The sequence below is a fragment of the Rhipicephalus microplus genome, chromosome X, assembly GCF_043290135.1.
Source record: "Rhipicephalus microplus isolate Deutch F79 chromosome X, USDA_Rmic, whole genome shotgun sequence".
In the NCBI taxonomy this organism is placed as follows: Eukaryota; Metazoa; Arthropoda; class Arachnida; order Ixodida; family Ixodidae; genus Rhipicephalus; species Rhipicephalus microplus.
Window position 1 is genome coordinate 436,605,047 of NC_134710.1, and position 13,407 is coordinate 436,618,453.

At 43.9% G+C, this 13,407-nt stretch overlaps 1 protein-coding gene across 1 annotated transcript in view; it reads left to right on the forward strand.

Annotated features, from left to right (window-relative positions):
* The window catches only part of LOC119185264 (aurora kinase A-B), a 31,125-nt gene extending 18,328 nt beyond the window's left edge, over positions 1-12,797 (forward strand). Inside the window, exons 4-7 of the mRNA XM_075880510.1 lie at positions 4,222-4,360; positions 4,668-4,816; positions 5,191-5,422; positions 12,645-12,797. Coding sequence (XP_075736625.1) covers positions 4,222-4,360; positions 4,668-4,816; positions 5,191-5,422; positions 12,645-12,749 — 625 coding nt within the window. The 3' untranslated portion in view covers positions 12,750-12,797. The remainder of the gene's footprint in view (positions 1-4,221; positions 4,361-4,667; positions 4,817-5,190; positions 5,423-12,644) is intronic.
* Positions 12,798-13,407: the final 610 nt, after the last annotated feature.

A 13,407-nucleotide genomic window follows, 5' to 3' on the forward strand; every position in this document is an offset into this window, starting at 1 on the left:
TCACCAGATAATAATCATTATCATCATAATCAGCCTGACTACGTCCACTGCAAGACAAAGGCCTCTCCAATGTTCCGCCACTCAACTCGGTCATCTGCTTGCTGCTGCCAATCTATACCCGCAAATTTCTTAATCACATCTGTCCACCTAATCTTCTGTCTCCCCCTAACCTACTTGCCTTTTCTGGGAATCTAGTTAGTTACCCTTATGACAAGCGGTTATCCTGTCTACGTGCTATGTGCCCGGCCCATGTCTATTTCCTCTTCTTGATTTCAACTATAATATCCTTAACGCCGGTTTGTTTCCTGATGCAATCTGCTCTCTTCTTGTCTCTTAAGGTTACACCTACCATTTTCCTTTCCATTGCTCGCTGCGTCATCCTCGATTTAAGCTTAACTCTTATTGTAAGTCTCCAGGTTTCTGCTCTGTAGCTAAGTGCCGGAAGGGTGCAGATGTTATATACCTTTCTCTTGAGGTATAGTGGCAAACTACCTGTCATGATTTGAGAGTGCTTGCCAAATGGGCTTCATCCTATTTTTATTCTTCTAGTTACTTCAATCTCGTGGTTCTGCTCCGCTGTTACTACCTGTCCTAAGTAGACATAGTCTTTTACAAATTCAAGTGCACTATTACCTATCTCGAAGAGCTGCACTCTTGCGAGATTGTTGTACATTACTTTCATTTTCTGCAGATAAATTTAAGACCTACCTTTCTGCTCTCCGTGTCTCACTCCGTAATCATGAATTGGGATTCGTCCCCTGAGTTACTGAGCAATGCAATGTCATCGGCAAAGGGCAGGTTACTAAGGTACTCTCCATTAACACTTATGCAGTTAAACAGTTCCCATTCTAGGCCTCTGAAAACCTCCCTTAAGCCCGTGTTAAACATCATTGAGGAGATTGTGTCCCCCTGCCTTACACACTTGTTAATTGTTATTTTGTTGCTTTCTTTATAAAGCACTACTGTTGCAGTTGATCCCATGTAGATTTCTTCCAGGATGTTTATATATGCTTCGTCGATGCCCTGATTCCGCAGTGTCTGCATAACTGCTGATATTTCTACTACATAAAATGCCCTCTCGTATTCTATGAAAGCTATGTGTAGTGGCTGGCTGTATTCTGAACATTTCTCTCTTAGCAGATTGATAGCATGAATGTGTTTGATTGTTGATTAGCCTGTTCTAAATCCTGCTTGTTCCTTTGGTTGATTGAATTTTAATGTTTTCTTAATTTTGTTAGAAATTACCTTTGTAAATAGCTTGTATCCTATGGAGAGCAAGCTGATCAGCCTGTATTCTTCAAGTCCTTGTTATCTCCTTTCTTATGTATTAGGATGATGTTAGCATTCTTCCAAAATGATCAGGAGTCCTGAAATTTTTAATATTTGCAGCCACTTCTGTCGCGGACTTTACTGCTGTGCGCCCTCGCTCGAGTGGCAACTCTACATTTTTGTTTTGTAGCTGACATTGCATGGTCAGTACAAGGACCACGGTGTTTTCAGGCTGAGGTACTAATTAATATTTAGGCAAGCTTTTGCAGTGCAGAGACCAGGCTTGATTCAAATTTGCTTATAATATCAAATGTTCTTCTTCTGTCATTATTGAAATGACACGCAGCGTCAACCAGAGCAAATTTGATGGTTGACAAGCTCACATATCAGTGCTTGAGCACGAAGAACACACGTAACATGTTATGTGTTTATTTAGTTAGACGTTTATGACTTTTATGATAAAAAATGAGGGGTTGACAATGCTTTTAGAGCACTGTTACGTTAGCACTTGATATTAGAGCTAAATAACGAAGAAAATACTACATAACAAGCTAATGTTTTGATGCAGACGAAGCTCGCAGTTTCAGTTTCGTGGGTGATCGGGGGTCTCACATTTTTGCCTGTAACTCTTCATAAAAAAACAAAAAACTAGGCGGAAGCTTTCTGCAGCTAAATGTTGGGCGAAAAATTGCACATTTCCCATGATCGAAAACCAAAAAATTGACATTTACAAAAAAATCAGTTTTTTTCCTCGAAGTAATATGCATTAACAAAAACATTTTACAAAACATTCCCTTATGAATCAATCGCCGTTAGATTCTTTGGAATCTGTGAAGTATCAGCAAAGTCGAAGATTTCTTGCACACTAAATTGCTTTCTCTCTTTTCTTGTCTCGACAAGGACGGTGGAAGCAAAGCAGGCAGGGTTGGCACAGTAGAAACAAGTTACGTCACGCAAATCAGGACCTTGAGCACATTTTCTTTTTTCTCTTCAAACACGCAACTTACCTTCAATGTGATCACGCACACGGCCGCGTGTCTGTCTTCTACGGTGACCTCCGTAACTGTGCAGCTAACAATGCTCAAATCGGCCAGTGACTATAAATTTGGGCATAGAGCATCATTTGTACAAAGAAAAAGGAATGATTTATAGCCTGCGTTGTGAGTTAGTTCTAAATTTCTGGCTGCATGCCGAGCTATATCGTTTGCCTCACGTGTTCATCATAGTCTTGATTACTGGATAGCAGCGTTTTCTAAGCCTGCTGATAAGGTGTTGCAGGTCCTCTTTTAATTCCCACTGAGGCATGTGCCGCTACTGTGCAGCGAGCAGTTCTTCAATCAGCCAGTGAACATAAATTTGGGTATGTGGCATAATTTGTAGAAAAAGTAGGGAACGAACTCTATCTAAAGTTTCGAGTGAATATGCTGCGATTTTTGTTTCCTTCCCCAGCTGTTACACCCACTGTGGTAGCTAAACAGACCGGCGCATAGCCAGAAATTTTTTTCAGGAGGTGAAAGGGGGGCCACCAACTTTATTTCGGGAGGGGCACCCTCTTGCAAGGGTTATTTTTCACTTTCAGTGCCTTGGTGGAAAAAAAAAATTTGGGGGGGCAGTGGTCTTGTGTGCCACCCCCTGTGTAGGTCTCTGGGTCATGTTGGTGATATTTTGAACACAGATGTGACTTTTGGCCATGGTTTTCTAGTTTCAGGAAGGATGGAACTTGAAAGGGGTGAGGGCCATGGATATGTAAATGGCATGTATGTGAACCTAAATTTAGGAGTATTTTGGATAATCTCACGAAATTGATTGGCTCTCCCTGTTATGGCGTATCTCGGTTTCGACATGTAAAACCCCTAACTTCATCTAAAGCCTGTGACCGTGCCTGTGTTGTTGGGAACACTTTGCTGAAGACTGTCAATAGTGTCATACTGCAAAGACAACTGGAATTTCACAAAGACCTGCGATAATACTCTTCATGCCTTTGTGGAACTTAGCCTGATGGCTTATGAATTTGAAGCTTGCTGAACGTGTGCTTTTTGTATCTCTCAAAAGGTTTTGATTTGCTGGTTTATTGACATTTGCTCCTAATTTTTGCTGCCATATGCTCCTGCTCCTGTATTCGACTAATAAGCAAAATCAATGTAATAATATGCATTCGAACCTGTAGAACCATGTTCCTTAGTTTTCTTGCCATGGTAGCCCAACAGGCTGAGGCATCTTGCTGCTACACTGATGAACGGCAATGTGATTTCTGGCCACAGGCTAGGTTTCAGTGGAGGTGCAATGAAAGAATACCAACATACTTAGCATGCAGCATGACCACCATTAGTGCGCATGCGCCAAGTATCTCCTTACGCGTGCTCGAGAAAAGGGGTGAGTTGGCGCATAAACAGTGGGGGAGAGAACAGTCGCCAAGGGCCCCCTCTTCATGTGAGTGCAACGTAGGAGAAGGTGGCTAAGTGCTGCTTCCGCTTTGTTTCTCTTCTCCTGTTTATCTCTCTGCCACAGCTGTGCGCTCATATACTGCTGCACATGCTCGCTCCGTTGCCCTCTCCTAGAAGCGCTGGGTGTTCACTTTGTGGCACTCACACACACACATTAATTCACACAAATGGGGGGGGGGGCAACATAAGCGGTACACAACACGTACACAACTCCACACACAAATGAAACCTACACGGACCCATACAAATGGAAACGCAAGTGAACACCTGTGCTGCTTCGCATACCCACAAGGTTCCCTTTAGTGGGAGACGATGTAATTATTTTTCTGTAGTTTATTTTATGAAATGCAATAGAGGGGTTTTACAGTCTGTAAAGAATTATGCGGTGAAATGTCACGTCTGCGTAAACTTGGAGCGATAGCAGAGTTAAAAAGCTTGAGCTGGCAGATCCGTGGGCACTCGTCATTTCAGCAGCATGTCTTGTCTGTTGTTGCAAAATGTTTTTCAGGCACCCGAACATCCTGTGCCTGTTCAACTGGTTCCACGATGAGACGAGGGTCTATCTGATCCTGGAATATGCGCCTCAGGGCGAACTCTACAAGCAGCTTACTTCGGCCAGGCGTTTCACTGACAAGAGAGCTGCCACTGTAAGAACATAGCCGAGCCTTTCGGTTGTGAATTTGCAGACGGTTGTGTCACGTGTCATTTCATGCTGTGGTAGGCAGAACTTTTGGGAGGGTGATATGCCAAAGTCTCTTATCCCTGGGCTGATAGTTACTGGAAGATAATGAAGTAAAATACTAAAGACTTCAAACAGCCCCTGGAAAAAACGAGTTTGTACATGGGTCCTGGTTCAGTTTATTTATTGTCAATTAAAAAGTGACACAAGAAATTCCGATCTAAAGTGTTCACCTTATGATGTGGTTTCTCTTTTCTCACTATTCTTGTGTTCAGTACATCTACCAGCTCTGCGATGCGCTCAAGGTCTGCCATGCACAAAACGTCATCCACCGCGACATCAAGCCGGAAAATCTTCTCGTTGGCATTAATGGCGAGATTAAGATTGCAGACTTCGGCTGGTCCGTGCATGCACCTTCATCCAGGTGCGTTCGTCTGACTGTTAAATTCTTTTACACTGCGATAGGATGTACAGCAGTCTATCGAGAATTGCTTGGTGGCAATTTATCACAGAAATGGCGTCAGTAAAAATGTGCACAAACTGGTCAAAAAAGGAAAACTGTGCTTAAGCGCTTGACCAGGTAATCAAAGCTACAGTGCGTTACTCTGTGGAGACAGACGCCAGGCACTCCAACCACTATGCCGTCAGCACACGCACCCAGTGTGATGGGAATGTGTTTAGCCATGTTCCTCATATTGGTACCGACTCATTGAGTGGAAACGCTAGACAAAAGACGAAGCAGAGAACAAATGTGCGGCTGCGTTAGCCTAAATGTGAAAGCGTGCGTTTGTGCCGCAGGCGGGCCACAATGTGCGGCACGCTGGATTACCTGCCACCTGAGATGATTGAAGGTGCCCCCTACAACGAGAAGGTGGACCACTGGGCCCTCGGCATTCTCATCTACGAGTTCTTGGTGGGCAAGCCGCCCTTTGACTCGCCCACGATGAACGAGACGTACCGGCGCATACGCGAGTGCAAGGTGCAGTGCCCTCCGTACGTAAGCGCCGAGGCACGGGACCTAATTGGCAAGGTGAGCACCATTCAGTGTGAATAAACAGTGGTCATCCTCATATTCAAGTAAAAGCATTGCATGGCGAGTCAGTTGAGAAGAAATAATGTTTGGCGTTATGAACACGAATGTCTAGGGACATTAACAAAGGTTGCAGCCCGTGAAAGCCTGAAATCTACCCAAAAACTGTTTTCAAACTTGTGCCTCAGAATGGGTCTGTGAATTCTTGGTTGGTCTATTTTATAGTTTACACTGATCAGAATGGCAACAACGTGTTCTTGAACATTATAGTAGTTTTATTGCTCTAACCACTATCTTGAGGATTTCTGTTCGAATGGTAATTTCCCTTTGAGCAAGAAAGCAAACTTAGACAGTGACGTTACACACTAAACGAAAATGACCTGAAATAACCTCAAAAACTGGGTAGACCATTTGTCCTCTAGCGCACTACCTTTCCTGGGTTTTTTTACCACCTACTATCGAGGTAAAAATTTACTCTCGTGCTAACTGAGTTTTTGAACGTAGGCAGAGTAGTAAATATTTACCCCAGTGAGGTCTTGAGCGAGTATAGAGAGAGTAAATTTTTACTGCCTTCACAAGGTTTTTGAAATGGTAAAAAAAATAAAAATTGACGGGTGCATTCACTCAGAGTCGACAAATTTATTAAATAGCAGAATTGATTGAATTTATTAAACGGCAGAATTGGTGACACATAGATTCACATACAGCCAAACACGTACACCCACAACAAATGCAGAATAATACCCCACTCGAACAGACTGCACGCGTTGCTCAACTATACACTTTTACAATCCGGTATATATAGGCACGACTTTTTGACCAGCCCTGTAGTACCGGTAGGAGGCTCTTTTTTTGCATTGATTAACAACAACGGTTGAAGGTGCAAGCGTAAACTTAAGGTGGGCTGCAGTGCACTAAATGTCACACCGACCTTTTATAGTAAATCTACCCGATCTCACTTTTTTGAGTATCCAATAATTACTTAGCACACCAGGCTCATGACCCCACGCGTGTTAGCACTGCTGATGCACAATTCCATAAAATATACCTAAGTACGCACAAACCATGGTAGCTCAATGATTTTCATTGAGCGACGGTGCACAAACGCAGTAGCAGCACGTATTCATCACAACGGGCGTAGAGGAGCGGTGCACGCCTGCACACAACCTTCTTAGCGACGGCGTACTAGGCCTTTTCGAAGAGCACGGCTATCCGATGAAACACAGCTGGCGATCACAGAACTCATATCCTGTGCGAATTTGGTCGTCATTTCAGACACAAATGAACACGTGACCGCTATGTTACGGGGACGGGGCGGTGTATGCATACTTCCAACGAAAGATCACCATCCGGGTTTTCTTCGTGCTCACCGGCAGCCGCTTGTTGGTTCCGTCTGCATCGTATCGGCTTCGCGCTACATGTTTGAGAACAGTTGGTGCATGAGATGGGCAATTCGGACAGCACTTTACTCATGCAGACATCGCCTACTCTGGAACAAGATATATGCGATGCTTGTTTCACCTGCCCCGGCGACACACTCCCACTGGTCACTGGCGGCCGCGGCTCGGTGCCGACGACAGAGTGAAGCATTTTGCTTATTGCTTCTCCAGTAGGAAAGCACGGACGATGACACCAGATTGATTTTGTTACCACTGGCAGATATTCGCGATTCGGCTCGGAAGCGAGATATCCGCGACGTGCAGGTTCGGAGGCGCTCGGAAGCGCACGGTCGTTTGACGATGTAGGAAACACGTGAGATCCATCAGCCCAACCAGACACACAGGTACCGAGCTTCTTGCACCGTCTGTCACCAAGGCCACCGCCGAGCAAAAGCCAACAATTTGCGAAAATATGCAGGCCTGACCACTTTCCATAGCAGGTTTTCTTTCTTTTTTCCTTCTTGTGAGATCTCTTCCCCCCCCCCCCCGTCTTTTCTTCTTTTTCACTCACAGAATGCTGTTTTCGCTTGTTGTGCTTATGCTGCCCCCAGTTCCAGTAAAAGTGCGTTAACTCGAGGTCAGTCCTGAGGCACGGCGATACCAAAAAAAAAAAAGATCTGTGGTCCTCGCGTACCTTCATGATTCACTGAGAGCGTCACAATGGGGGGCATGGGGCAAAAGCCACAGAAGCAGCTGCACCTTGCAGTCATGTGGTAATAAACTCTGAAACGCAGGTTAAAAATCACGTGATAGAAAACTCCCTACGTGGTAAAACTGGATTTTGACATCCTTTTACTACTTGCCTGAGAGGTGGTGGTAAAACTATGTCATGTACCATCTTTTACTCCTACACGAGGTAGTAATTTTAAACCCGAGAGAGTTTTCAGAGGTCATGAGCCGCGAAAACCCCAAACTCGGATAGTTTTTGCTTACAGTGTAGAGCATGCTATAAATTATTTTTTCTGCCATAAAAGTAGTTCCTTTTTGGAATCAACAGGTGAGAATACAAACGCTGTTAAAATATTGTTCATATCTGTTCATGAATCAGTTCTATTGAGCATAGTTTCCCCTCTTAATGAGTGGAATCATAGAGATGCTGTAGTACCTTGAGGAATAATAATTGTGAATTCAGGGAATTGAAACTGAGCCGATGTGTGCTAAAGTGAATTGAGACACTGACTTTGAATTCACGTAGGTCGAAACGTATCAAATGCATAAATTTAAATCAATGTACGTTCAAGTGAATAACGCCTTCAGGCATGAATTACTGTATTCACTCGCCTAATGAGCGCACTCGCACAATAAACCCACCCGCATCTTCAGTCGTCAAAATTTAGAATTTTTCCCCACGTAATAAACGCACCCCCTAAATTCATCCGCTGCAGTTTCACTAACCACACCTGGCGCCTCCTTACCTGTTGCTTCCTTCCGCGTTTTATTATTATGCCAATTTCCCTCGGCCACCTCTGCTCGCTGCCTCCTCAGCTTCGCCCGTTGCTGCGCGCCGTATTGTTTTTTCTTTCTATCTGTGTGCGGCACGTCCCCTGTCTTTTTTATCTGTGCATTACAGCGGGTTCATGAAAGGTGTGAGTGTAGAGACGTCGCAGCTGATAAGCAGACGGCAAGCGAAGGTCATGAAACTTCCCGTGCCAACCGACGGTCGCTTCGTGCAAGTATGAAACTTTAAGGCCCAACGACGTGCACGCGATTTTAGAGCGACGGCAACAGGACTTATTGTCGCTATCGCGTCGCAGGTTTTCAGAAAACCTGAAAAAATTGTTTGTCGCTCAAATAAGATCTTGAAAATTTCCACAACATGGTAGCACCCTCAATTCTCACTTTGCTTGTTCTCTGCACGTACAGGAACTTCTCAAGTAGAAGCGAGGCGGCAGCTGTATTTTGTCATTATTATTGTTATGAACTGTTTGTTTTGATGCTTTGGGGTAGCTTCTTGCAATGTTAGTTACTTGCTACAATGTGAACGGCATCATTGTGGTTGTCGTGCGAGGCTGCCATGATGTTGTCAGAGTGCGCGTCGTAGCGCACGCTTCTGGGTGCCCCTTGAGATCAAAGCAGATACCACTGTTGCGGTTAAATGATTGCAAAATAAGATGGTCGCAAAACGCTTTTATGGCATGCGTGGGCGATGCGGGTACAGCTTGCACAAGATGGCGTCGTCAACCACCGAAGATGAATAAAATGCAACAAAGAGGCTGTTTCGGAACAGTGTATGTGTACATCAATTGCGAAAGGCTCAGTGGCCTAAATTTTTTTGCATGACTGGATTCTTTGCTCATCCCAAAAAAGTTTTAATAAAAGTATCCCCGCATCATAAACGCACCCCCAACTTTGCTTTGATTTCTCGAAAAAAAAAGTGCGTTAATTACCCGAGTAAATACGGTACGATGCTCTGTTTACGTATGTCTCAAATTATCATAGCAAAATTCTAAGGCACTCAATCTTACAATCTAAGAAAGAAAATGAAGCAATGTGTAGTTTTGCGTGAGTTTGTCTTTTACTGTTAATAGTGTGTAAATAAATATTTAATTAATTTTTCTGCAGTAACTTGCTTTTTAACGTTACATGAAAATAACGAATTGTCATGTTACAATTGTGTGTGTAAGTTGTTTTTGGTTGTGCACACTCATTTTGAGGAAAGGAAAGTAGTAGTTTGGCTTGGGTCCTGAAGTGTGGTGTGCTGAACGACTAGTCGCAGCACCTTCACCAAAATGATCGATCAGTCATACGCAGCACACTGTAGTACAAGACATCCTGAATCAAAGGTAAACATTTTGCAGAAGCGCACTACGTTGGCATAAAATGTTGAAGAGAAAACTCCAACCAAATTTACATCATTAAGTCAAGACATACTGGATATGGATAAGGTTCAGTTCATTCAATGAGACGTGCATCTAGCTCTCTTTGCCCTACAAGTTGACACAACTAGCATAAACGAGTTGCGTACACAAGCATAGTCACCACCGCTGAATGTGATGAAGGGAAGTTAGTGCTTTGCAGAGCAATAACCTTTGCTTGTGATTTACTTAGAGTTAGCTTAAAGTTGCCATGACACCAAATTTTCAATCATAATCTGCGTCATGTAGGTAAGTCTCTAGGTATTCCCTTATAAGCTGGTTTAGCTTTAGTGCATTTCTTCAGGTACTCAATTTTAAATTTGATATTATAAGCACGCGAGCTTCCTGTGAGTCGGGCTACACTGGGACATACGCCAGCTTGGATGTAAGGAGCAGTTGACTAAGCGAGTGCCTGCATTCGGCAGCTGATGTTGTTTCATGGTAAGCTGCGCGTCAAATCAAGATATTCTATCTTTCTTCAGTTTGGTGCTGAAATTGAAAAATTCGTAACGGTTGAAACTTCGATAGAAGGCGACGGCTCTGCTCCTTCCAACTTGTGACGTCACAGGTGCCATAGCAAAAGAGCAGTCACTGGCGGTGGGCGGGGTTTAGAGCTGGCCTCATCTCGGGCTTGTTTTGCCCTGAAATATTCTTTTACAGCCCACTTTTTAGACCTGTGTATGTATAATAGGCTCTCTACCAATAGTTTTTGCTGAAAAACACAAATTCTTGGATGACCATGCAATGGCCTCTTAAGGAACCTCGTTGCTTTGTCTTACCAGAAGCTGGGGATGGGGGAAGGCAGGCTGTACAGTTGAAGAGTAGTATAGTACAATTCCAATGGCTGTCTGATGTGGTAAACTCGCCAAGGTACAATAAACTTGATATTTGGACTACCAGCCGCAGTAGCTCTTTGGCTATGGCACTGCGCTACTGAGCTCACTTGTGGGTTTAATACTGAGTGTTGTAGCTGCATTCTGATGTGCTTGAGAATATCAGAAGGAGCATATAGTTTGCAAGATAGTGCTTAGCAATGTACACAGGCGATGGCAAGCAGTCTTAAATGTTGCGCCAAGTTAAAAACACATCACTTATCAGTCTTTGTTATTAGCACTACATGTTATCCAAATTGTATCCTTGTTTGAGGATAAATGAAATTAGGGGACCCTAAAGCTTCACCTTTAGGAGTTAGACGATAGCAACTACCTGTTCCTAGTGTGCATTTCAGACACTTAGTTCATGAAACCTTTCTGAATTTGCTATGCACCCACTATGCATGGCCTTAAGAGAATAGGTGCAGTAGCATGTGTGCCTTTTGTAGTGGCGTACCGGCTTTCAACCACGGAGCCATTTTATTAACCACATATTCTGATGCCCTGATGCCCGTGGCTTATACCACGCATTATTACTGCAATATTACATGTTGTATTGTGAAGCATGTAACAAGGACGCGTGTGTTTGTGGAGCATGTAAACTACTTTCACTGCATTTCCAAGCAGAGGAAGTTCTCACTGTTTTGAGAAGCAGAAGTTTGGCTGTGTGGTCGAACATCTGCTTGCCACACAAACGACCCGATTTCAATTCCAACTTGGACCCAAATGGCTCTGGTTTGGGCCCCACTCTGCTTCACGAATATTTATTATATTTATTTTATTTTTCTCGTTTTATATTTTTTCGTCATGCATAAGATGATGAATTTTCGCTCACAACCAACGACGCCGACACTGGAATTTCTGCGAAACGAGCTCTTTAACGCTATCACATTAGTTTGTTAGTGTATGTAGATCCCGCAAAAGGCACTTTAGCCGGGGCAAGTGTTCAAGACATAATGGCTGAATACCTTTTTATGTACGTATTATTTTCTAGATGCGAAGTAGCTCTTCGACCAGCCTGTGTAACGCTGTCCCTCCGTACGAACGCGCTGCACGGTCCAGGTGCTGGCACGGTGCCAAGTAGGTCCCGCCGCTGCTGCGCGTTGATGTCACGCTCCCCTCACAGTGTGCACTGACAACACTTTCTTTCTCGCCTGCCGTGCGCTCGCTCGGCGCCTGGAGCTGCCATCTCGTCCGTTTGCTTGTGACTGCCGCTTGCTACGCCGCGAACTCATCAGTTCAAGCTCAATAAAGCTGACATACGCCTAACGTACGCGTTGAAACATTTCTGTACGTGTCACCTACAAGACGTACGCTAGCCATCGCTTCAAACGAATCTTCCAGTGCCCACCGGAGCACGCGCATTCGCGCAATTCAAGCCGTTACGTCACTGGTGTGCAACGCTGCTGCTTTGTATCCCATCAGGGTTCCCTTCGAGAAGATGGTTCAAGCTTTTTTTGTGTGGGTAAAGTGAAAACACTTCCCCTCTAAACTCTAGAAACATACTGCTACAAAAGGCCCTAGCTGTTGCATTTTCGGTGGAGTCTAAAATGTGTGAGGTCTATGTACTTAAATTTCGGTGCATGGTAAAGAACCCATGGTGTTCGAAATTGGGCAGTTGTGGCAGTTGGGTAGTGCCTAAAAAAGTACTGTTATGTGGGAGCACGATATAAAGTTGTACCGCCATGCCCTTGTTCTTTCGATTGCCCCTTATGATGCTATTTGTTGTAACAAGTGATGTTGCAGCAAAACTGGTAGAGCAGTTAGAGCATGCCTCAGAAATAAAATAAAAAGTGACTGTGGCAAGGTTCGAACATATTGTTTAGGGTGCTCTATGATTTTAGATGTGCTAAACTACCATGTAACGCAGTAGACGGAGAGAAAAAGGGTATCATTAGCCTTCTGAAAAAAAAGTTGATGCGCCCTCTCTATAGATGTAGAGATCACTCAACCTTTAGAAATCTTTGATTTCTTTCATGTGCCAGTGATATATAAGTATAATCTTCGTTCTCTCAATGAACTGTCTGTGAACTGTGCTTGTTTTTTATCACAACAGCTTCTGAGAAAATGCCCGTCTGAGCGCATATCCCTGGACGAAGTCAAGGTCCACCCGTGGGTTGTGAACAACGCAGACACTACAGTCGTGTGCAAGACCTTGTAGGAACGGACGACTGTGGCAAATGCATGTATATAAACATGTACAGGCACACCCGGGGCTTCTTGTCACTCAACTCCTGTAAAATTGCTTCAGACATTAGGTACATTTCACCGTGTCTGACTTGCACCACATCAATGTGAAGCTAACTTCAAGGCGTAGTAACACTTCAAGAACTAGATGCACTGCACATTAGAGTGTGCGTCTCACTTTTTTAGCCACTTTTATTCTACACATGTTGACCATTCAAACTTTGCAAGCTTTTATTTGATATACATTGGTTCAGCATGTATAAATGTTTTGAAAGTTTTTAACTTTGTTTCTTCATTGACACGTGCATGACACTACAGGTGTGAATGTGAAATATAACTAATACACCGACATTGAGTCACACTTCGAGGTGGAAGAAATATTACGAACGTACCTGCAGTAAACAACCCAGGGTAGACTATTTGTGTCGCAATAATTGCATATTGTGTAATCTGAGGAAGCTGCCGCTTGAATTGTACAAATAAGTGCTGCGGCAAGGAAGTTGCAGGCTATAGAACCCATATCGGCTGATTTGGATTTGTCACTCTGCCTTCTCACTCTTCTAGTTTGCGAGAGAAGGTAGGTTTACGCTGTTGTTGTGACAACTCTTTTCTTTGGCTGCGCGATGTCAACA